Source organism: Epinephelus moara, chromosome 4 (assembly GCF_006386435.1).
Source record: "Epinephelus moara isolate mb chromosome 4, YSFRI_EMoa_1.0, whole genome shotgun sequence".
Classification (NCBI taxonomy): domain Eukaryota; kingdom Metazoa; phylum Chordata; class Actinopteri; order Perciformes; family Serranidae; genus Epinephelus; species Epinephelus moara.
Genome location: NC_065509.1, coordinates 27,243,624 through 27,265,357, shown reverse-complemented (window position 1 = coordinate 27,265,357; position 21,734 = coordinate 27,243,624). Strand labels below are relative to the sequence as shown.

The window sequence follows — 21,734 nt, the reverse complement described above, 5'->3', positions numbered from 1 at the left end:
GTATATTATTTTGTTGTTTATTCTTCTGAACAACTTTTTATTGATTATTGATTTATAAGACATGCACAACATGTTAATGAAAGCAAATTAGTACGTATTATTATCTTGTTTTTTATTAGGTAGGTAGTTGAGTAGTTTATGTGCATTTTGTTAAACAGTATGCAATACTTTGACTGTTGGGCTGCAGGGGGTATGGGACTCGCCCTAATCCTGCTTTCAGCACCAAATGTGTTAGGGCCAGCACTGGGTGGGGCTAATTTCAGTTACTTTACATACTTGCTGGGTAACTTGTGACTCTCCACCCTGGGATCAAGTCTTATCTTAACCTATAACAACATCTTAAGGCTATTTATTGTTTATTCTTTGCATGTTTTAGGATACTAGTCACAGTGGAATGGAAATATAAAGTATGGACGTCAAACAGTGTTAACTTGAGTAAATAGACTCACGTGTCAGCAACAGAGCTCGCAAGCTGCAGCAGGGGAAAGCCTCGCGTGCACCACATCAAAGGAATGAAGGATTTAAGTGTGCACGAGACAAATACAGGTCTTTATTTTTGACACATTTCAAAGCTGGATATGAATTTATATCGTTTTAATTAATTCATGGGCTCACTGGGATCATTCAATGAATGAATTAGGCATATATGAAGCTGTTTTCTCCATGCATGAGGTGAGAGGAATAATCATTAATTAATAAGCACCATTTAGAAAGTGGGTCACTTTGGACATTGCAGCTACATCCTACAATAAAATACCATGTGCACGAGCTGTGTCAAACCCTGAGGAGCGGAAGTAGGCTATATCTGGTCTCTCCATGCTATCTGTTGCAGAGTACCTGTCAGTGAGCAGGTTCACTTTTCTTCCCGAGAGCTGCAGGTATCACTTTGAAACATACCTGAGCTGAGTAGGCTACAACGGTGCAGATCCTCCCTCTCTGGTCGGGCTACACCCCTCCAACCCGGCACCCATTCATGTGAAACCATTCACATTCAGTTCATGGTCTCACACAAAGTTTAGAGGATGAGAGGGAAACAGAGCAGAGAGCAGAGGCAAACACAGCGTGGATCGGTGTGAGTACGGAGGGAAACGACACAGTGTGATTTATGGTGAGTGTGTTTTGGTTTATTAGATAGATAGATAGATAGATAGATAGATAGATAGATAGATAGACTCTTTTTCAGGAATGTTTTAAAAAATGATAAGCAACTCACCTTCTTACTGTTAATTCCTAGTAGGTTTTGTGCTCTTGATGCAAAGAGTTAAAAGATTTATGAAGAAATGACAATTAAATACATTATCTGCTTTGACGTTTTGGCTTTAACCTGACAGGTTGATGTTAAATGGTCTGGTATCCATCTGGTCACATGAGAATCACACTAGAGCTCTCACTTCAACATCTCTTAGCATCAAGTGCTCAAGGTTACAGCTGTGGCATCATGCAGGCTTTGCTATTTCAGGATGATAAACACAGCAAAGCAAAAAAAAAAAAAGGAAAATAAAATTTAAAAATCAGCCTGAATACCCAACCAATGCCATTTCAAATCCTGTAGAGATTTACAGGAAAAAGTCTGGGGGAAAACAGGACCAGGCCGTATGAAATTATGTTTAAATACTGAGAGTCATTCTAATCAACAGTGACACCACTGTTATTGTTGTGCCAGTAATTAGGATGAAATTACAAGACAAGTGGGGGGAAAAAAGCACATAATACACAAGATGTGGGTGTAAATCAGGAGCAGTTTATTATGTGAAACTGGGACATTTTACAGTTGCTTTTATACTGTGTATAAGTGAAAATAATAAGAAATTAAATAAGAAGTTTGCAATAAAATGCATTATGCTACAATATAAAACAAAATATATACATAAATATAAAAATATAAGATGTGATGAAAAGAATACAAAATAAACATGGCAGGGATTGTGCAGGAGAGGTAAGAAACTCAAAGGGGCTTATGATGAAAACTTACCCTCCAGAATTTCAAATCTATCCCATTACAAATAATATTTCTCTCCTAAACATGAGAGTATAATAGACACATGCACATAACACATGAGCATAACTAATACATGAACAGTGTTTTTTCATATTAGATTCAAATGAGACGTAGTAAGGTTGAAAGCAAAACTTGACGGCAAAGCAATTTCTGTAAATCAGGAAAGTCACAGCAGAGCAGCATGATCCTCATTTCAAGAAGAAGCAGAGTATCGACTACACGCATGAGGGTACGCATCAGGGAGAGACAGAGTGTGCTATGATAGTTTTTACTATCCCCTTCATGTGTTTATCATTTCATAAGCATCAATCATTTAAAAAACCTTGATTGGGTATTTTATCTCTCATCAGTTTTATTGCAACAGTGCACCCGCTACATTTTTGCACCTAATTACAGTTTACATTTGCCAAAGCAGCATAAAGAGATAACTGAAAAGTGTGTGAGCAGATTGGCGAGGTGTGTCTCCGTGTTATCGTTTAATCTGCCCAACAATGCAGGTACCACTGTGTGCTGTGCCTTTATTTATGTTACTTTATCCACTGCATTAAAGTATACCCTAATACATGTGTGTGAGTTGGCAAATGAGACTGACATTGTTAGATAAATAAACAGTGATGTCCTCCAGCTAGACTGAGACATAAAAAAGCCTCTGTTGTAAGGCACTCAACTGTGAAAAGGTATTTAATTGTTCTCTGATTGCAAGTGGGCCATTTTTAGTTTACTTTCTTTTGTCATCTTGTCACGTTTACAGTGCGGTTGCTCTGACATTGTTATTACCCAACATTCGTCTCAGGTTTAAAACTTCCTTGTCAAGGCTCAGTTTGCTCAGTGAAACAAGGCGTCTACGTTTCACGCTGGCGACATTAACACCTGTCCAAACTTGCACACGTCAGATGATAATCTCCTAATTCTTTTTCAGAAATATATTACTTAATGCTCGGGTGTCATTTTATTCCAAGAGTGAGTTTAAGAGTGTTAGTCGTAGTTTTAGCTGCTTGAGCTATGCAAAACTTGTGCCCTAACCTTGAACTTGCTAAATGCCCTGAAGGCTTTGACTGTGGAAACAAAATGAACAATCCAGGTGAGAAGTTAGCTGGCAAAACCCCCAAGTCAAATCAAGTTTGACAAGAAACTGTTGGTTGGAGAAAAGTCCTTTGACAACAGTCACCTTTATTGCTCAATGTGCCTCTTCGGTGGGGGACAAACAACGTGGGTAAATTCCCACGTCCCATCTGGAAGTCTGTATCGAAACCTGGCGCAGCTGCAAATTTATATGCCCCAACATGTTTACTAAAAGCCCTGTGTGCCCCATTCTCAGGCTACTGCAACAACAACAAATTGTGAGCAATCCAAACCTCTTTAAACTATTAAGTCATTATGCATGTCAAAATAGTGTCTTTAACTCCGTCAGTATGTAAACTGTTTATTCTTTACTTACACACAGCTTGTTTCCTCCACCCCCTCTCTGTGCATGGATGTGCCTGTCACTGAGGCTGTTTGTGCTGCAAATGCACCAATAGAGTGACTTCACCCTCAGGCCGCTCTGTTCACTCTTCTCAATACCCCATGGTGTGGGCCATTGTAAGTGCTGCCAGTGGCTGTACCCCCCTTTTGCACACAGGCTCCATTGAGAGGGTTATTGAGCAGGGATTGCCTTAATACCCCCTCCCTCATTTGCTTTCTGCCACAGTCGTCTTTTTTTTCATTCTCTCCTACAGGTTTAGAGAGGTGAACGAGGTCGGGCATCCCCTCAGTGTTCTGAGAAAGAGCTATCTGGGCTTCCTTCTTCCTCCTGCGGGCCGTCCTGTATCACGTGTCCAGACTGCATTCAACAGGATCTACACGTCCTACACTGTGAATGAGGAGGAGAAGTGATGCCTCAAGATAGCTGTTGCAGATTTTGCAGCAGGGGCTTATATAGCTGCAACTGGAAGCACCGAAGTGAAACTAATAATAGGAGAAAAGTGAGTGTTTTTTCGCCACATTATATATATATATATATATATATATCTTGTTCGCATCTTGTAAGATTCTAAAGCTAAACCCTGTACTTTTTTTCCTAAACCTAGCCATGTGCTTTTGTTGCCTAAACCCAACCACGTGTGTGTGTGTGTGTGTGTGTGTGTGTGTTGTTGGGGGGAAAAAAAGCCTCAATTCACGTTGTTGTACTGACGCAGTGCGTTTATTTTGGAAGAGACTGTATGTAAACGGTAAATTTCCTGTGAAAACGGAAGTGTATTTTGAAAGAAGACAATGCATGCAGCAGACAGAACTTGACACAATGTTCCAGAACGACAACAACCAATGCACCCAGGGAACCTCTCACATGACCATGACCATGACCAAACATCGATATGTGACGAGGTCGGCGTGAGAATGTGTTGTACATACAGTAGATGTCAGTCAGCACGCCCCCCAGTTTGGAGAAGCAGGCTGGAGTTTGAAGCTGAAGCTAAGCAATGTGCTGCTGTGGATGGAGGCAGCAACAAAACATATTTTAGCCACCGAAAAAAAGTCCCACATAAACAAGGCAATATCATTTAAAGTGTAAGCTTTATCTGCACTACTTTACCTTTCCGTCAGAGAGCCTGACACTATGGTGAAATGATTTACAGTTTCAGCTCCCCATCTATGCTCTCGTCAAAGCCACCAGACTCCATTGAGAAAAACAGTAATTTTAGCTTCCTGAAGAGGGGAGCTGCTGGTCCACCATTGCCTTGATCAGTAAGTTAGTTTGTGTTAAATTATGACTTTGGTGAATCTGAACTAACGCTTTTAAGCGCCGAAGTCACACAATAACACAAACTAACTAACTGTACAAGGCAGTGGTAGACCAGCAGCTCCTGTGTTCAGCTGTGTTAAATTCCTGTTTTTCTCAGTGGAATCTGGCTTTGAAGAGAGCGACAAAGCAGCTTCATCAGCCTCTCAATATAGCACACTCAAACTTCAATTGATTTTCTTAGGTGGCTAAAAGAGGTTTTGTTGCTGAACCCTCCACAGCAGTACATTGATACATGTAGCTTCCATGTTGGACTGCAGCCTGATTCTCCAAACTGGCAGCGCACAGACTGACATCTACTGTTTGTAATACACTGTCTGTGGATAAGTATCTCATACATACCCACTTCTAAAAATCTGAACTATCCCTTTAATCTGCAAAGTAACTAGTAACTAAAGCTGTCAAATAAATGTAGCAGAGTAAAAAGTACAATACATTTCCTTTTGACTAAAGTGGAGTAAAAGTAGTATGAAATACTGAACAACAATGTACTTAGTTACTTCCCACCACTGCCATCAGGGAGTTTAGATAAGTTTTAGATGTTAGTTTCCCTCAGTGCTGCTCTGTACTGCACAGTAGTGTGTGACGTTTATGAAATAACTGCTCTAACTGACTTAATCTATTTCAGGTTCCTTCCACTTCAACGGAGCATAACCTTTACAAATCCCTGTAAAGAGGGATTAACATTCCATCAGACTGGATTCAGAAATCTAAAATATTAATGATGAACAGCTATGCTATGAGACTCCCGTGCCTTAAATGCATCTTAAATTAAAGCGTTCACACACTTTTAGAAGAGACGAGGTGTGCAAATGAGATGATGATGATGAAATGTGTGTGCCAAAAACAATAAGTAAACTCACAACAGGCCTTAACAGGTTTGTTTTGGATCTATCTGGAACAGGATTATAAAAGGGGGGAGGGGGGAGGGGGGAGGGGGTGGATGGTGGCGGGCTATAATTTTGAACAAGTATGAGAGGGTGGAGGTGTGCTGTTGATGGTGCAAGACCATGAAGAGCCTGTTTGTGGTGAGCTGTCACGACACACACTGCAGGGCGCAGAATGAAAAATGTTGGAATTGTTCCATCGTCTTTTCAGATCAAATCTCCCGTGGAATCCATGCACACACACACTTTCACTGACACACACACACACAGCATACCAAAAGATCTTTACTACTACTAATTATTACTAGTGTCGAAAACTTAAAAAAAAAAGAATATTATCTTACATATTGTTTGCTTTTTAGTGTGCATGCTGCTGGTTCTCAGTGGTCACTCTGGTGTCCCTGCTCTCCCTGTGCTGGCTCTACATCTGTCTGGTTACTTTTAATGACCAAGAGGATGTTAACTGGTGAGTGATCACAAACACACTGACAAATGACCCACATTGAATCTGACACAAAAGAGAATCCTCTCTTTTCTTTCCTTGTCTTCTCCTCCTTTATTGGTGACCTTTATTCTGCTAACCCTGTGCTGCCCTCCTTTGTTCCATTATCAGGAAGGGCTTCGCAAAACTGAAGCGATGGGTGAACTGGTTCATGGTGCTCGTCGTCATTTCAGCAGTGATAACCAGCTACTGCGTCCTGCTGCTGGTGAGAACATAGTGTTGTTAATATGGTGTTCATCAAAGTGATGATGGAGTGATTGTAGAAGATTGTACCTTAATGTCACGGGAGTGGTTAATTACTGGGACAAGAATGAATGTTTAAAAAAGAAGCATAAAAAGCTGTTGTTCAGCCTTGCAGCACCAGATATTATAGAAACTTCAAAAAGATGTTTGTTTTTAATGAAGTATTCTTCAGCCATACAGTAAGACCCCAACATTATAATTTCATGTTCTATAATCTAACATGTTTCATTACAGCTCTTTGCATTCTTCCAAGTTGCCTTAAGGGAACCGCTCAACTTACACTGGCTGCACAAGGTATTGTGTACATTAAAGGTGGAGTCAGTGACTCCTGAGATAGATTGTTGATATTTGAACTCAACACCCAACAAAGACACCCCTCCCGTCAGTGTTCCTTCAGAAACTTCCAAGCTTTCTCTTTACAGTGAACTCACTCCAAGCAGCAGCCAAGTGCAGCTTGCTGGTATACTTATATTTTCTGCAGTCACGTCACAGAAGTCACAGGAGCCTGTCTAATGATTGGAGTATTCACCGCTGAAAGATAAACTATCCCCAACTTTTAGTTTGGCTAAACTGTGACGCAGTATTAAACTTACTTCAGATTGCTAGCAGAGGTTCGAAGAGGAGTTTTAAAAAGCGGAGATCTGTACTTTTTTGAAAAGCAGAGCCAGCACTTTGTCAAGTAACTGTTGTCTTTTACGGTCTAAAAAGTGTGGCCAGATTTGGTCAGGGATTGTTGCTAGAAGCTGCCTCTTGTTTTGGATTTTGCTCCCTCATCATCGTATCATGGTCAGATGACAGGTGGTGCTTCTTGTACGAGCACAAATGCCCCCTTTGTTGATTGGCTGGAATGGTGTTGTGTAGCTCAGATTGAGCCACTTTACTCATTACCCATTTACACATTCAGGGCACACACACAGATTGGACAGCTAGCAGGATGCAAGGGTATATTCGTTAAATTTGACACACTGTGTATGGGATTACTAGAATCACTGACTGTACCTTTAACTGTCCCACATATATTTTTTGCAAATATGCATCATCTGGGGTTGTTCAAATTGTTGGATTGTTGGATGTCACATTTATTTTTTTCTCTGCATAGATCTTCTTATTTTTTGGTGCGTTATTCATCACTCTCGGGATCACAGGAATTAGTCTCCAGTGGCGACAAGAATGGCCAACGGTTTATCTCTCACTCCAGGTACGATGAGGGTCTCGTGTCAAGGATTGGAGTGTTTGTAGGAATGATACTGAGAGTGTAAATGTCTGGACTGTTTTTTTATTCATGTATATCTATGTACATCATGTGTTTCTGATACATGTGTCGGCCTCTCGTCAGGCCACAGCTCCTTTCTTGCAGTTTGGTGCTGTTGGGGCGTTGACTCTGCTGAGCTTGTTCGTCTTCCAGGGCTTCCGCGTGGCCAAGGGAAAATGTATGTCGCAGACATCATTTAAGAGCACACACTGGCATGAGTCACATGAAACACAGAAAAAATGTATTTGAACAAAAGTTCTGTAATTTGCATGTTGCACAGAAATTTTCATGTGTCAATACCTGCAAAGAAAAAAGGATCCAAGGACTTGAAACGCACAAATGCTATTCGTGATACTCCCAGAGAACAAACGATGTTCTTTATTTACTCACACTTCTAAAGGGACTTGTATACAGGTCCTCTGTTTAGACTCACAGCAGTGTAAACAGCTGAAGAGTGTTATTTTATTGTTCGATTCTTGTTCTCACCAGGGTCTAAGTTCCTGATCGCAGCGATGTTTGTAGCCGTGTCCACCACCATCTTCCTGTGTCCCCTGATCATCCAGTCTCCTTGTTTGATAGAGCGGAGCAAGTTACCTGAAAAACCAAAGCTCATTGGTCACAGAGGCGCACCGATGGTGAGCATCCTGTTTTACTTGACAACACCCTAAAGGTACACATGGTCCACCTCGCATTGTGTTGCAAATCTTTTCAACTTCTTTTTTCAACTTTCTTTTCAACTTTGACTTTTGTCTCGCAGCCAGGTAAAACAGAACACACAGAGACTTAGGCACACAGACTAAGGTACATAAAACACGGTAAAATACATAAAACATCAATACATCAAGTCACCACAAGACACCCAGAGTATTAGCCGTGAAACTAATGATTTGCTGAGTCATCAAGAGTATTTCACAATTTGATGGCTTGAGGAATAAAAGAATGATTCACCCTGTTTGACCTCTTTGGTAGTCCAAACCTTAAGCCTTTGAAATTACTTCCTTATGGAAAATGTGAGACAGATCAGGCAGTTTAAGATGAATGACCTTACAGTACACCTTTTAAAAAAGCTGTCAGGGTTGACACATGGCATTTATAATAGAGGCTAGTAGTGCATGTAGACAAAGGAGGAAAGTTTAATGATCATTTAAAGGGACAGTTTGACATTTGGAGAAATCTACTATTTGCTTTGCTTCGAGTTAGATAAGAAGATCAACGCAACTCTGAAGGGAAATTACTGTTCCCCAACTCAAACAGAAACTTAACATGTCTTTATGTTTCAATTTTCAATGTAATGTTGTCATAACACTGTGGTTAACATGTGGTTGGGCTTAGGAAAGTATTGTTTTGGTTTAAAATACAGAATACAGCGGTAAATGTCCAAAACTCTCGTTAAACAAGACTCGCTTTTGTCACTACAAACAAGTCTGGAAATGTCCCAAACGCTTGCTAAACAAGACCTGCTTTTGTCGCTACAAACATGACTGAAATACCTCAAACTCATTAAAAAACACATGCTTTTGTTACTACAAACACAGCTGAAAATTTCCCAACCTCTCATTAAAAACACTCGCTTTTGTCGCTACAAACATGGCTGGAAATGTCCCAAACTTCCGTTAAACAAGGCTTACTTTTGTTGCTACAAACATGGCAAAAAAATCCCAAACTCTTATTAAATAACACATGCTTTTGTCACTATAAACACACCTGAAAATGTCCCAAACTCTCATAAAAAAACACCCACTTTTGTCCTTACAAACACAGCTGAAAATTTCCCAACCTCTCATTAAAAAACACCCACTTTTGTCGCCACCAACAAGGCTGGAAATGTCCCAAACTCTTGTTAAAAAACACTTACTTTTGTCGCCACCAGCAAGGCTGAAAATGTCCCAAACTCTCATTAAAAACACCCACTTTTATCACTACAAACAAGGCTGGAAATGTCCCAAACTCTCATTAAAAACACCCACTTTTGTCACTACCAACAAAGCTGGAAATGTCCCAAACTCTTGTTAAAAAAGACCTGCTTTTGTCACTACAAACACAGCTGAAAATTTCCCAACCTCTCATTAAAAAACACTCACTTTTGTCGCCACCAACAAGGCTGGAAATGTCCCAAACTCTCATTAAAAACACCCACTTTTGTCGCCACCAACAAGGCTGGAAATGTCCCAAACTCTTGTTAAAAAACACTTAATTTTGTCGCCACCAGCAAGGCTAAAAATGTCCCAAATTCTCATTAAAAACACCCACTTTTATTACTACAAACAAGGCTGGAAATGTCCCAAACTCTTGTTAAAAAAGACCTGCTTTTGTCACTACAAACACAGCTGAAAATTTCCCAACCTCTCATTAAAAAACACTCACTTTTGTCGCCACCAACAAGGCTGGAAATGTCCCAAACTCTCATTAAAAACACCCACTTTTGTCACTACAAACAAGGCTGGAAATGTCCCAAACTCTCATTAAAAACACCCGCTTTTGTCACTACCAACAAAGCTGGAAATGTCCCAAACTCTTGTTAAAAAAGACCTGCTTTTGTCGCTACACACATTGATGAAAATACCTCAAACTCTGTCAAAAAACATTCACTTTTGTCCTACAAATATGTTGGGAAATGTCTTCTAGTTAAACAAGGCCCAAGCTCTTGTTAAAACCACCTGCTTTATTCACTACAACTGGAACTGTCCTGAATTCTTGTTAAACAAGACCTGGTTTTGTTGCTACAATCACATCTGAACATGTCCCAAACTGTCATTAAAAAAGACATGCCTGTTGGTCTTGAACAATGGTCTGCTGCTGGCAGCTGTGTTGCCTAGGTGTCACACCATCCATCGTCCCTTCCTGCTCCTAATGACAAACTCATATACCTGTAATCTGAACTACATTATACTGTGCGTATGAAATGTAACCTATCCATGGTTTGCAGAAAGGTACAATGCCAACATTTTATTGTGGTGATGATGGCTGTGGTCCCAGTTAATAACAGTCTGGTACATAACCCCCATAGAATCACAATTTGTTGTTTTTAAACTCATAGTTTGAACAGACAAACAAGATTCAACATGATAAGCCTTACAGGTGCAGGCAAATGTGTTTCAGACTGAACCAGACTGGCTGCTTCCTCTTCCCACAGTCTTGCAAAGCTAAACTAATCCTCTGCTGGCTGTAGCTTTATATTTAACGGACAGGTGTCAATCTTCTTGTCTAGCTGTTGGCAAGAAAAATTAACCGTAAACAAGTGTATTTCCCAAAATGTCAAATTATTCCTTTATTTTGTAAAAAGAAAAAGGCACTGCTATAGTCCATGCAAATCCCGTCATTCATAGCACGTCATACAATACATAAGACTAAGTTTACAACATATTACGTTGTGTTTACTGTTGTAATTTGTTAAATGACCATGCATTTCCATGTGTTGACATTACAGCATGCCTAGCTCAGGTGTGAACAAAATGTCCAGTCATGTGAGAGCCCCATATGCTACTCTGTCCTTCTTAGTTTGCTGTGCTCAATAAGCTCAATTTAACCCTGAGTACATGGAGTTGTGTGTGTTCACACAGCTTTAGGGTAGTTTGTGAGTGTGTCTCACCCATCTGTCCTCACTGTGTTCAGCTGGCCCCTGAGAACACCATGATGTCATTCAACAGGAGCATCGCGTGTGGCGTGACAGCCTTCGAGACAGACGTACAGGTCAGGTACGGTGAATTTCATGGATTACAGTGATTTCTACAGACCCAGAGAACTAACTGATGATAGTTAAATGTTGCTTGCCTCTCAAATTATCCGTTCCTGCATAGACCACATTGGCACAGACAGGTACTTTGTGGAATGTCTTAGGCTACGCCCCTTTTTGGGGGACTGAAAAGCAAAGATCCTATAGATGTCAATGCGATTTGATGTGTTTGAAGTATAATTTTGACAAGTTTGTGTGCATTATTTCTTGTTAAACAAACCTTTGTTTTATAGACATGTCAAATAATTGGTTTGCAACCTTGCCTGAACTCGAGCCCTCCTCAAGGAACCTTAATAAATCAAGTTTGATTGCCGTCATGCCCCGTCAGTCCTCCAAGTGGATCAATGACCCAACACAGTGGATGGATATTGCCTTTCTGGACATCGATACATATTTGATCGAATCCCCATGTATCGTTTGGATAAGTGTTGCCTGTAAATAACCAGCCTATTAGTAGCCAACTGTTGGCTGAGCTGAGAATTGGTTGACAGTTTGATGCTGCTGTAACAGCAAGACTGTACCACAGCAGCCTTCAACTCAAGCTAGCGTTAGCTAGCCATCAGTAGCAACTGTCACCAGCATCATGTAGCGATGTTCCACGATGTTTACGCATCTTATGTGCCTCAAATCTCAGTGCGAAAGCCTTGGTTAATTCATTACACGACAGCTTTTTGGCGTTTCCCTGTTTCTCTTGTTATGTGACACTTTATCCCAAAAGAGGGCATGGCCTTGGCATTGATGCGATGCCAATCTGGTCTATAGCACATAAATAGTTTAAAATGCTAACTGTGGCAAATTAGCACTTTATTTTTTTTTAACAATGGGTCCTTGATTTTAAACAGAGGTAGACAAAAGCAAGTTTCTCTAATTGTAACACCGAGTTTTTCAATCGACAACTGTCTGACATTAGCTTATTCTATAGTAGCGAGCTAGCTAATTATCGTTAGCTTCATGAGTGGGATTAAAACTCTATGTCCGGCTGACTTATTTTGAAATAAGAGCCATAAATATTAATGGCTGTGCACATGATATAATGCCAAAAGCCTTTACGCTAAAGCTACAAGTCCCAGGCAAAAAGTCTGCTTCCTCTTCAGCTAATAATCCATGTGCAAGACATGAATGTAAAGTATTAGCTTGAATGCCAACTTCCCGACATTAGCACAGAGCTGCTAACATTAGATTGACCAATATAGAAGCATCCAGAACCACCTCCTTCACAGTGGGTTAATACTCAACAGTGGATATCCCACTGAAGGGGGCTTATGTTTTTGGTTTTGGGAGGTCAAAAAAAGGTGCCATACTCTTAACTCCTTGGATATCAGGCAGCACTTTTACAACAGCCCAGTGCACATGTCGAGAAATCCAAAGCTTGACACATCCGTCATGTCTAGTTAGGATTGCTACAGTAAGCTATGATTGGACAATCACTGTTCGGGGAAAGGGTGTTAGCAAATGATCACTTACTTTTATCTGGTTGTTAATGAATCCCAATGACTTATCTCAGCAGAGGACAAGGGTCAAAAATTACTTAATGCACCTTTAGACTGGGATGGTTTTGGCCTCACAGATGCTATTTTCATTGTTTTCTCCCCTAGTAAAGACAGAGTTCCCTTCTTGATGCATGATCATAACTTTTCCGGGTTCTTGCTAAGAACGACAGACGTTAAAGAGAAGTTCCCCGACGCAGACTTCAGCTACAGCAGCAACCTGACCTGGGAGGAACTACAGAGTCTGAATGCAGGCGAATGGTTCCTAAAGGTGAGGGCTGTGCTTTGACACATGCTTGTCCACACACTCACTCACTAAAATTTAAGCATTATCATTCAGCTCACTACAGTTACAGTTACTATTATTTGCCTCTCCAGACAGATCCTTTCCACACAGTGTCCATGCTCTCCGAAGAGGAGAGGGAAACAGCCAGGAACCAGACCATACCGTCCTTACTCGAGCTCCTCGACCTCGCCAAGCAGCACAACATCTCAGTGATATTTGACCTATATAGCCCTGAGGAGAATGACACAGTGGACACAGTCAACACTATTCTGAGTTCTGGCATCGACCCAGGCCTGGTATATCTATTTCCAATCCCTCTGATGGAATTTATGATATCTCATGATAAGGCGTATTTTGTTAAGGTGTTGTTTATTTCTTTTTATAGATCCTCTGGCTTCCTTCAGCAGAAAGAGAATATGTACATAAGACTGCTCCAGGCTTCACCCAGGTCTATAACAACGAAAGTGATTTGCCTATCGAAGGAGGCGGCCACTTGAATGTGAAATACAGCAAATTAAGTACAGAAGAAATCAGGTAAAGAAATAAATATAAATCAAAATATGATCATAATGCCTGGTTCCCAACAAGGGGTTGCCAAAGCTTCTTGGGGTGGGGGTCGTAATGCCGTCTTGATTTTAAGGTTTGTAAGACGACTTTTTAAAGCTGTATCTCATATTTTCATTCATTTCTATGAAGAAAACTAAGTTGCAATTTTTAGAGTTTAGATTATAATTTAAGACAGGGTTCTTCAACGTTTTTCAGGCCAAGGACCCCTTAGCTAAATACATATAGTGTACAAAATTCAAATCTGAATGATCCTGAAGTTTATTTCCTGAATGATAAGTTAGTTAATAACCTAACTTAGTTAATAAGTTAGGTTTCCTGTTATAGATAAGTGCTGCACAGTGATTTAGCAGCTAGCTCACATGATTGCACGAGGATTAATGGGTAACAGTTAGCATTGATCATTGATGCTGTGTACTGTAAATTATTATTTATATATATATATATATATATATATATATACCAGGCAGAGGTATCCAAGACGTGAGGCAAAAAGGCAAGGTCGAAAACAGGCAAGGATCAAACACACTATGACTATGACTATGACTGAGGAAAAACGCTGGAACGTGAGCAGAGAGCATCGACGAACTGGCAACGAGACAAGACACAAGGGGGAATATATACAGGGCTGATGGGGAGTGATTAGACACAGGTGCGGGAGACACAATCAGGGATCAGGTGCACACAGACGGGGAGTTGGCAGGGCAGACAGGACCCTGGAACAGAGACAGCGGTGAGTGATCACAAAATAAAACAGGAAGACAAGACATGAAACATGAGGGAGAAAATAAAATACTTAACAAACAGTGGAACATGACACAGAGCCTTTACTCTCTACTGAACAGCCTTGTCCTGCATAAGAAAAGTGCGCAGTTAGTAAAACCACCAAAAAGCTAATACAGCAATGGCCAAGCGTCAGAGAGAATCCTCATCTCTAATGTAATATTCACAGTAAACAATCTGCTCAAAATTTATTCAAATTGCTGATTTTAGTGTGTTCATTATTTGGGTTAATTGTACAGTTTATCTGTCGTACTGTACTGAGCTGAAATATCCATAAAATATGTCACTTAGCAGGGGTTCTCAGTCTGCCTAATGATAGAAAAGCGGTCCTTTAGGGAAGAAGGAGGGAGCCATTGTGGCAGTGCCAGGAGGCATGCACAGTAGTGTGTTAATTAAAAGTGTGTGTGTGTGTGTGTGTGTGTAGCATGCTGAGACACAGTGCTGGTGCTGAATATAGAGGTGTAGACTCGGCCTCCAGGGAAGGAGATTAAAATAATGTCCCAACCCAAGAGTGTTGTTCAATGGATAAGCGAACACACCTTTGTAAATTACCAAAGAAATACATGCAGTGTACCGACATGTTTGGAGAAAGTGCTGAAGTGCTGTATTCAGAGTTAAATCAACACACTGCACCTGGACTGCTGTCCTTGCCTTACGACACAGGCTTCTTCCACATGAAACTACTCACTGGGCAGCACAGGTTAGCAGCACTGTTCACACATAAACACATGTAATCTCACACCTTTTGATCACATTAGTTTGCTCAAAATGAAATGGTGTGTGCGATACATGTGTGGCTGGGATCATGTTGCTTGTGATGGCAGGGTAGGTGCACTGTATGTATGTATTTTTTATCCCTGTCAGATGAACTACATTATATGATTTGTATATTTCATTCATTATGGTATTCAAACAAATGCAAAAATGATCTAATACAATGGTTTCTGGCCTTTATCCTGTAGGGACCGCTTTTCTATCATTGGGTAAACTGATGACATCTGACTAAGTGACATATTTTATGGGTATTTCAGATTATAGTCAATGCATAACAATAACAGTACGGAACAAGTGGATTAATTTTGAGCAGATCATTTTCTGTGAATGTTATATTGAAGTTGAGTTTTCCCAATAACTATTCCTTAAATATATACAGAGAGGATGTACTAAAACTAAATCATAGGACATTTTGACATACAAACATATCAATTAATTCATGAATGGATCATAAATGATATTTTTAGAAACTTTTAATAAAATTATCTGTTTTTCTTCTTATATATTTTTTTAAATAATTATGCATTCTTTAAAAAAGATCAGTGTTGTCTCTTATCTGACGCTTGACCATAGTTCTTTTGGCTCTTTGATTGTTTGTGTTCAGGCCCTCACTGTGCCCTGATCCTGTGAGAGTTCTTTTAGGTCTAAAATCTAAAACAATAATCCACACTTTAAAAATAACAATTTCATTTAGTTTTCTTCATAGACATGAATGAAATGCTGAGATATAGGCCTACTGTTACTGTCCATCTTACACTCTTAAATCAAGAAGGCCTAACATCCTTCCATAAAACTTTGGCGACACCTAGTGGGGGTCAGCACCCACAGCTTGGGAACCAGAACTGTAATAAGTAAATCATGCAGTACTGACAAAAAAGATGGAGAAGACAACACCCACATACCCACAGGAGCATAATACAAACATTCACATGCACATATAGGTGCATACTTACATCCACCCTCTTACATATAGATAAAAACATACATACTGTATGCAGATACACACCATATTTACTGTCCTGCTTTCCGCAGATTCATGTCTTTCAATATGCTACATCTCTCTTTATTTATCTATGCAAAGATCTACATTTCAAACCCTGTGTTTGTATCTGCCAGGGATCATCGGAGCAGGAACGTTACAGTGAACCTGTGGGTGGTTAATGAGCGTTGGCTGTTCTCTCTGCTGTGGTGTGCGGGGGCCAGCTCTGTTACCACCAACTCCTGCCACCTCCTAAAAAAGATGGAGCAGCCTGACTGGGTCATGGTGAGCGATACAGTAGCACATGCTTTACCTCCCTCTCTGTTCATTTCACTATCCGGCATCAAACACCATCAGTTGAAGACATGGGTGGATTATGAGACAGTGGGCCCCTGGGCACAGATATCCAAAAGGACCCCCATCACCTCTCCTACACAGGAGCAATACACATAGTTTTTGCATCTCTTGGTCGTTGTTATGCATTTTTTAGTGATTTTGTGTCTCATGGTGGTCATTTTGTGTCTCCTTGAAGTTGTTTTGTGTCTTTATGTGGTCATTTTGTGTCTCATGGTGGTTGTTTTGTGTCTCCTTGTAGTTGTTTTGTGTCTTTTTTTGTCATTTGGGTCTTGTTAAAGTAATTTTGTGTCTTTTTGGTAATTTTGTGTCTCCTTGTGGTTTTTTTTTTAGGTTTTTTTTTGTAATTTTGTGTCTTTTTTGTCATTTTGTGTCTCTTTGTAATAGTTTTGTGTCTCTTTGTGGTTGTTATGTGTCTTTTTGTAGTCATTTGGGTCTCTTTAAAGTAATTTTGTGTCTTTTTGGTAATTTTGTAGTCATTTTGTGTCTTCTTGTGGTTGTTTTGAGTTTCTTTTTGGTAATGTTGTGTCTTTTTGTTGTCTGTCTCTGTGTAATTGTTTTGTGTCTCTTTGTGGTTGTTTTGTGTCTTTTTGTAGTTGTCTAGTTATCTCTAAGATATTTTTGTGTCTTTTTGGCTGTTCTTTGCATCTCTTTATGGTCATTTTGTGTCTTCTTGTGGTTCTTTTGAGTTCCTTTTTAGTAATTTTGTGTCTTTTTTGTTGTTTTGTGTCCCCTTTGTAGTTGTGTTGTGTGTCCTTGTGGTTGTTTTGTGTCTTTTTGTCATCATTTGGGTCTCTTTAGGGTAATTTGGTGTCTTTATAGTCATTTTGTAGTCACCTTGTGGTTCTTTTGAGTTCCTTTTTAGTAATTTTGTGTCTTTTTTGTTGTTTTGTGTCCCCTTTGTAGTTGTGTTGTGTGTCCTTGTGGTTGTTTTGTGTCTTTTTGTCATCATTTGGGTCTCTTTAGGGTAATTTGGTGTCTTTATAGTCATTTTGTAGTCACCTTGTGGTTCTTTTGAGTTCCTTTTTAGTAATTTTGTGTCTTTTTTGTTGTTTTGTGTCCCCTTTGTAGTTGTGTTGTGTGTCCTTGTGGTTGTTTTGTGTCTTTTTGTCATCATTTGGGTCTCTTTAGGGTAATTTGGTGTCTTTATAGTCATTTTGTAGTCACCTTGTGGTTCTTTTGAGTTCCTTTTTAGTAATTTTGTGTCTTTTTTGTTGTGTTGTGTGTCCTTGTGGTTGTTTTGTGTGTCCTTGTGGTTGTTTTGTGTCTATTTGTAGTCATTTGGGTCTAGTTAAGGTAATTTTGTGTTGTTTCGGTTATTTTGTAGTCATTTTTGTGTCTACTTGTTGCATCTCTTTGTGTTCTTTTTGTGTCTCTTCCTAACTGGCACATGTTAAATTGAGTGACTTTTTTAAGTGAAGACCAGGGGGACCCCCTAACACTTTTGGCCCCTGGGCCTGCGCCCGGTAGGCCGTTCAGTAATCCACTCATAGTTAAAGTGCTTCTTTTGGAGCTGAAAAACTTGTATGAGTGTTTTTCAAAATATGTGATTGACCCTTTGGACATGTTTGTGTGTTACAGTCACGTCTTACATACACAATAATATGGATTGCAGTGGACATTACATCTATTCTGATAATGGCTGGACTCTACATCTGCCAGTGGTAAGCGGAGCAGATGTTTGCTGTGCATACATGTTGTATATAAATGTCTATGAAAGTGAACAGATTGACTCATTCATCTCCACCTCACTGTCTCCACCAGGAAAACACATCACAGGAATCGCAGCAGAGGTACGTTTGGATTTGAATATCTTTACATGAGGTCTGCAGACAATGATTGTTTTCATTGTTGATTAATCTACTAAATTATTATTTGGGTTTGATGATGCTAACTCTGTTACTGAAATGGATGTGTTAGCATTTACAAATGTATTAATTCATGTGTTTTAATAACTTTGTCGTGCCTTTACACAGGGACAGAGAATATTTCAGCCTGGAATGAAAAAGAACTGTTTCCCTTCTTACCCATCAGGTAGCTCACCAGACTCCAGCAGATTTTCTGTCCCGACCTACCGCCTTGTCAGCACTGACTGAATGGTTTGGACCTAAATCAGGAAGAGAGCAAGTTAATGTGAATAACCATACACTGTGTTTTCAAAGCCATGAAAAAATGAAAATGTTTTTTTTTCAAGAGGCACTGTGCCACTGGATGGCAGTTTAACTTTTTTATTTTTTGTATAAGTCTAACTGGTTAACTGGGTTTTAATCGTTCTTCTGTTGCTACTGAAAGTATGAAGCTTTTCTCTGATTGTATCTATGTGTAGATCTGCACTGGATTTCCTTTTGGCACTGTGTCATTTTATGTTGTTTTATTCTGTTGTTGTTTTTTCAATTTATTACAATTTTTTTATTCATGGTGTCATCACTGCAGTTAAGATGTGTATCTACTGTAACCTGAGCCAAAAGCATTACAACTATTTTCTACACTGTCCTGTGTCTGTGTATTTAATCCTCAACTAAAGAAAAAAATATGACTGGCCAGCTATATATACTATGAGTGATTCACACATCTAATAACAAGAAAAAAAGAAGTTCAATTCCAGTAAAAACAAAGAAAACAACAGTGAAATAGAATAAGAATTATTATATACTGTGACAAACCTGCTCATTAAGTGTCAGAAAATGAAACATATGCAATAAAATGTAAGAAAAATATGACAAAGCCATTAAACAATATATACAATGGTACAACTTCATAGCACGCATTAAGTACAAATATTTATATAAAAAATAGATTCATATTTTCATTTGCAATTTCTTTAAATGAGTTTTTCCCCTAGTGGGTTACACCAATATATCATGTGATCTGTGGCATATGACCGCTACATGAGTTTTTAAATTGTACCCCTGATTTAATATAATAAAAAAATATAAAAAATATATATATGTAGGTGAAAACAAGCAGCATAAACCTCAGAAAGGCATTATAACATCCGTGGTTTCTTGTTTCTTTATGTAATAATTAGGTATCTTTCCAATATATCTTATGCACCCCAGTTTTCATTTGCTAGTTGCTGTTGTTGATTTTGTTTGCAAAACAATAGGCCTCAAATTTTTGGCACTCTGCTTTTATAAGAAATTCTTGACACAACAAATGCAAAATTAAGATAAGATAAGATAAGATAAGATAAGACTATAGTAATTCCATACAGGGGAAAGTCACATGTTAAAGCACCTCAAGAGTCAGAAGCAAGAGAAAAAAGGTATAAAAAAAATATTTGAGTGATAAATAAGGATAGAAATATGACAAAAATACAGATTAGATAAAAATAAAAATAATGTCTAATCTATATACACTAGGTTCATATATCTACTAAAAATTTAATTCCAAAAATATATGCCAGTATATACATTTGAAATGTTGTCATAGAGCATATCTAACACTGAGAATAAGACATCAAATGGGACTGGCATCTGACCATATTGCTCATTTGCTGCCACAGAACCATTGGCACTTTTATGCGTGTTAGTTTTATCCAACTGACTAAATTAGTTAAGTTACTGGGTTAACCAGTTGGGTGTAATCAGTAACAGGTTGTCTTTATTTGTTGATGTTACAATTAAAAAAGATCACTCGTCACTGATAGAAATTCGGATGTCAATGACTTGTGGTTGCACATGATAATTATAATACACACTGGACAATATATAAATACTACTGTACAGTAAGTGGTAAAATATTGCACGGTAGGAAATTGCATAAAGGGGTTATATATACAACTACAAAAACGTAGTGCTCATATGATCTGTATTAAATATGTTTAATACAGATCATATGTTCGTTGCTGATGTCATTGAGATATTTTTCTGGGTTTTTCTGGGATGTCAATTGTTTGTACCTTTTAACTTGCACTGTGTACAGTTGTAGCTTTTATCATTGATCCAGTCCTATAATAATAACTAATGTAACAGTGACAGAGCCCATCTTGCCTGAGTACTACTACGTTTTACTTTTTTATTTTAGCACATTTCATGAGTAAAACTTGCACTTTTTTTCAAATGCAGGACTTTTACTTGTAATGCGGTATTTTTTACATTTTATTGCTACTTTTACTTAAGTAAATGATTTGAATAGGCCTACTTTTCCCACCACTGACATGTTAAATTACATTAAAGTGTACTGACTTTGCATTTCACTCTTTTATCATTGTCAGACTCACAACAGACAGACAAGAAATTCAACACATTCTTCTCCCTTGACAAAATCAAGGGAAATATCACATTTATATATTTATTTTACATCCATGTATTTTATATTTTCTTTGGTCAAGCTGGTAAAAACCTGAGTCCTACATTACCCATGATGCAACTCGACCGCCGACAGTTGGGTCGGAGATTCGGTTCGGTTAAGCTAGCAGCAGCTAATGTAGCCTCGTATGGAAAGCAGAGATAAGGCGGTGCCGAGGTTCGGTAAGCTCACTTCTTTCTAACTCAACACTATTATTATTTTTAATTTTCAGACCTGTCGTCTTCAGCCATGGATGCCTTCAGTCTCCAACCAGCGCTGATTCACTTGAGGCATTTTATCAGACTTCGCTCAGGCTCCCTGTGAAGCCACAGATAGCTCCATACAACTTTAATTTTCCCATACACTGCAAGCTAGCTCTCCTTTAGCCGTTAGCAACCACTAGGTGGCACACAATGCAAACATTTGGAAAAGAGGCGACTGAAGGGAGATCAGAGAAAAATCAAACACAGTAAAAGAGGTTTCATCAACTGATTGATCACCAATGATGATGTCATGCAACAGATAATGTAAGCTAACAGCAGCTAGCATCGTTTGAGTGTGATAATATAGATGTTACAGTGTCCCGGTGAGGCTGAGAGCCACGGGGCCGTTTTTCATGGAGGCGAGGCATGTTTGTGAGGGGAGGAGAAACATGTCACGCTCTGTGGTGCCGTTTTGCCCCAAAACTTCTGGAAAGTTGACATGAAGTAAACAGTCTCCTCCTGTCACATCTTAACCCCTGTGTGTGGGTGTGGAGCACTGCAGTAACACTCAGACAGACGGGGAGTGTCCAGCGACTGGATTTAAAACTCTACATGTTGC

The 21,734-nt window shown here is 39.2% G+C and overlaps 2 protein-coding genes and 1 long non-coding RNA gene across 8 annotated transcripts in view; 2 read left to right on the top strand and 1 right to left on the bottom strand.

The window, feature by feature from the left end:
- The first annotated feature begins 862 nt into the window (after nt 1–862).
- gdpd2 (glycerophosphodiester phosphodiesterase domain containing 2) lies at nt 863–19,113 on the top strand. Of its 4 annotated transcripts, XM_050041543.1 has the most exons (17): nt 868–1,108; nt 3,444–3,580; nt 3,718–3,963; nt 6,028–6,131; nt 6,279–6,372; nt 6,645–6,704; nt 7,510–7,608; nt 7,747–7,840; nt 8,152–8,297; nt 11,275–11,357; nt 12,991–13,153; nt 13,261–13,464; nt 13,554–13,702; nt 16,406–16,553; nt 18,204–18,286; nt 18,387–18,415; nt 18,657–19,113. In XM_050041543.1, the coding sequence occupies exons 3-17, from the start codon at nt 3,874–3,876 to the stop codon at nt 18,716–18,718; spliced, it is 1,608 nt and encodes a 535-aa protein (XP_049897500.1). In that variant the 5' UTR covers nt 868–1,108; nt 3,444–3,580; nt 3,718–3,873; the 3' UTR covers nt 18,719–19,113. The 4 variants fall into 4 exon arrangements, with proteins under 4 accessions (XP_049897501.1, XP_049897499.1, XP_049897500.1 ...); XM_050041542.1 differs by lacking the exon at nt 3,444–3,580 and having other exon boundaries at nt 866–1,108; nt 18,599–19,113; XM_050041541.1 differs by lacking the exon at nt 3,444–3,580.
- On the bottom strand, nt 7,733–21,316 carry LOC126388465 (uncharacterized). Its single transcript, XR_007569756.1, has 4 exons — nt 21,147–21,316; nt 18,650–18,729; nt 8,149–8,256; nt 7,733–7,871 (listed from the first exon to the last, which is right to left on the bottom strand). It is a non-coding gene; the product is annotated as an uncharacterized LOC126388465 (long non-coding RNA).
- Nucleotides 21,016–21,734, top strand: part of dlg3 (discs, large homolog 3 (Drosophila)) — a 103,174-nt gene continuing 102,455 nt past the window's right edge. For all 3 annotated transcript variants that reach the window (XM_050041538.1, XM_050041537.1, XM_050041536.1), the window contains exon 1: nt 21,016–21,094. In XM_050041538.1, coding sequence (XP_049897495.1) covers nt 21,061–21,094 — 34 coding nt within the window. In that variant the 5' untranslated portion in view covers nt 21,016–21,060. The remainder of the gene's footprint in view (nt 21,095–21,734) is intronic.

Excerpts from the sequence above, each read along its gene's own strand:
- gdpd2 (XM_050041542.1), top strand. The coding sequence starts at position 3,874 with ATGCCTCAAGATAGCTGTTGCAGATTTTGCAGCAGGGGCTTATATAGC. Across the intron at positions 3,964-6,027 it reads AAACTAATAATAGGAGAAAA|TGTGCATGCTGCTGGTTCTC; the intron begins GTGAGTGTTTTT and ends TTTGCTTTTTAG. Across the intron at positions 6,132-6,278 it reads GACCAAGAGGATGTTAACTG|GAAGGGCTTCGCAAAACTGA; the intron begins GTGAGTGATCAC and ends TTCCATTATCAG.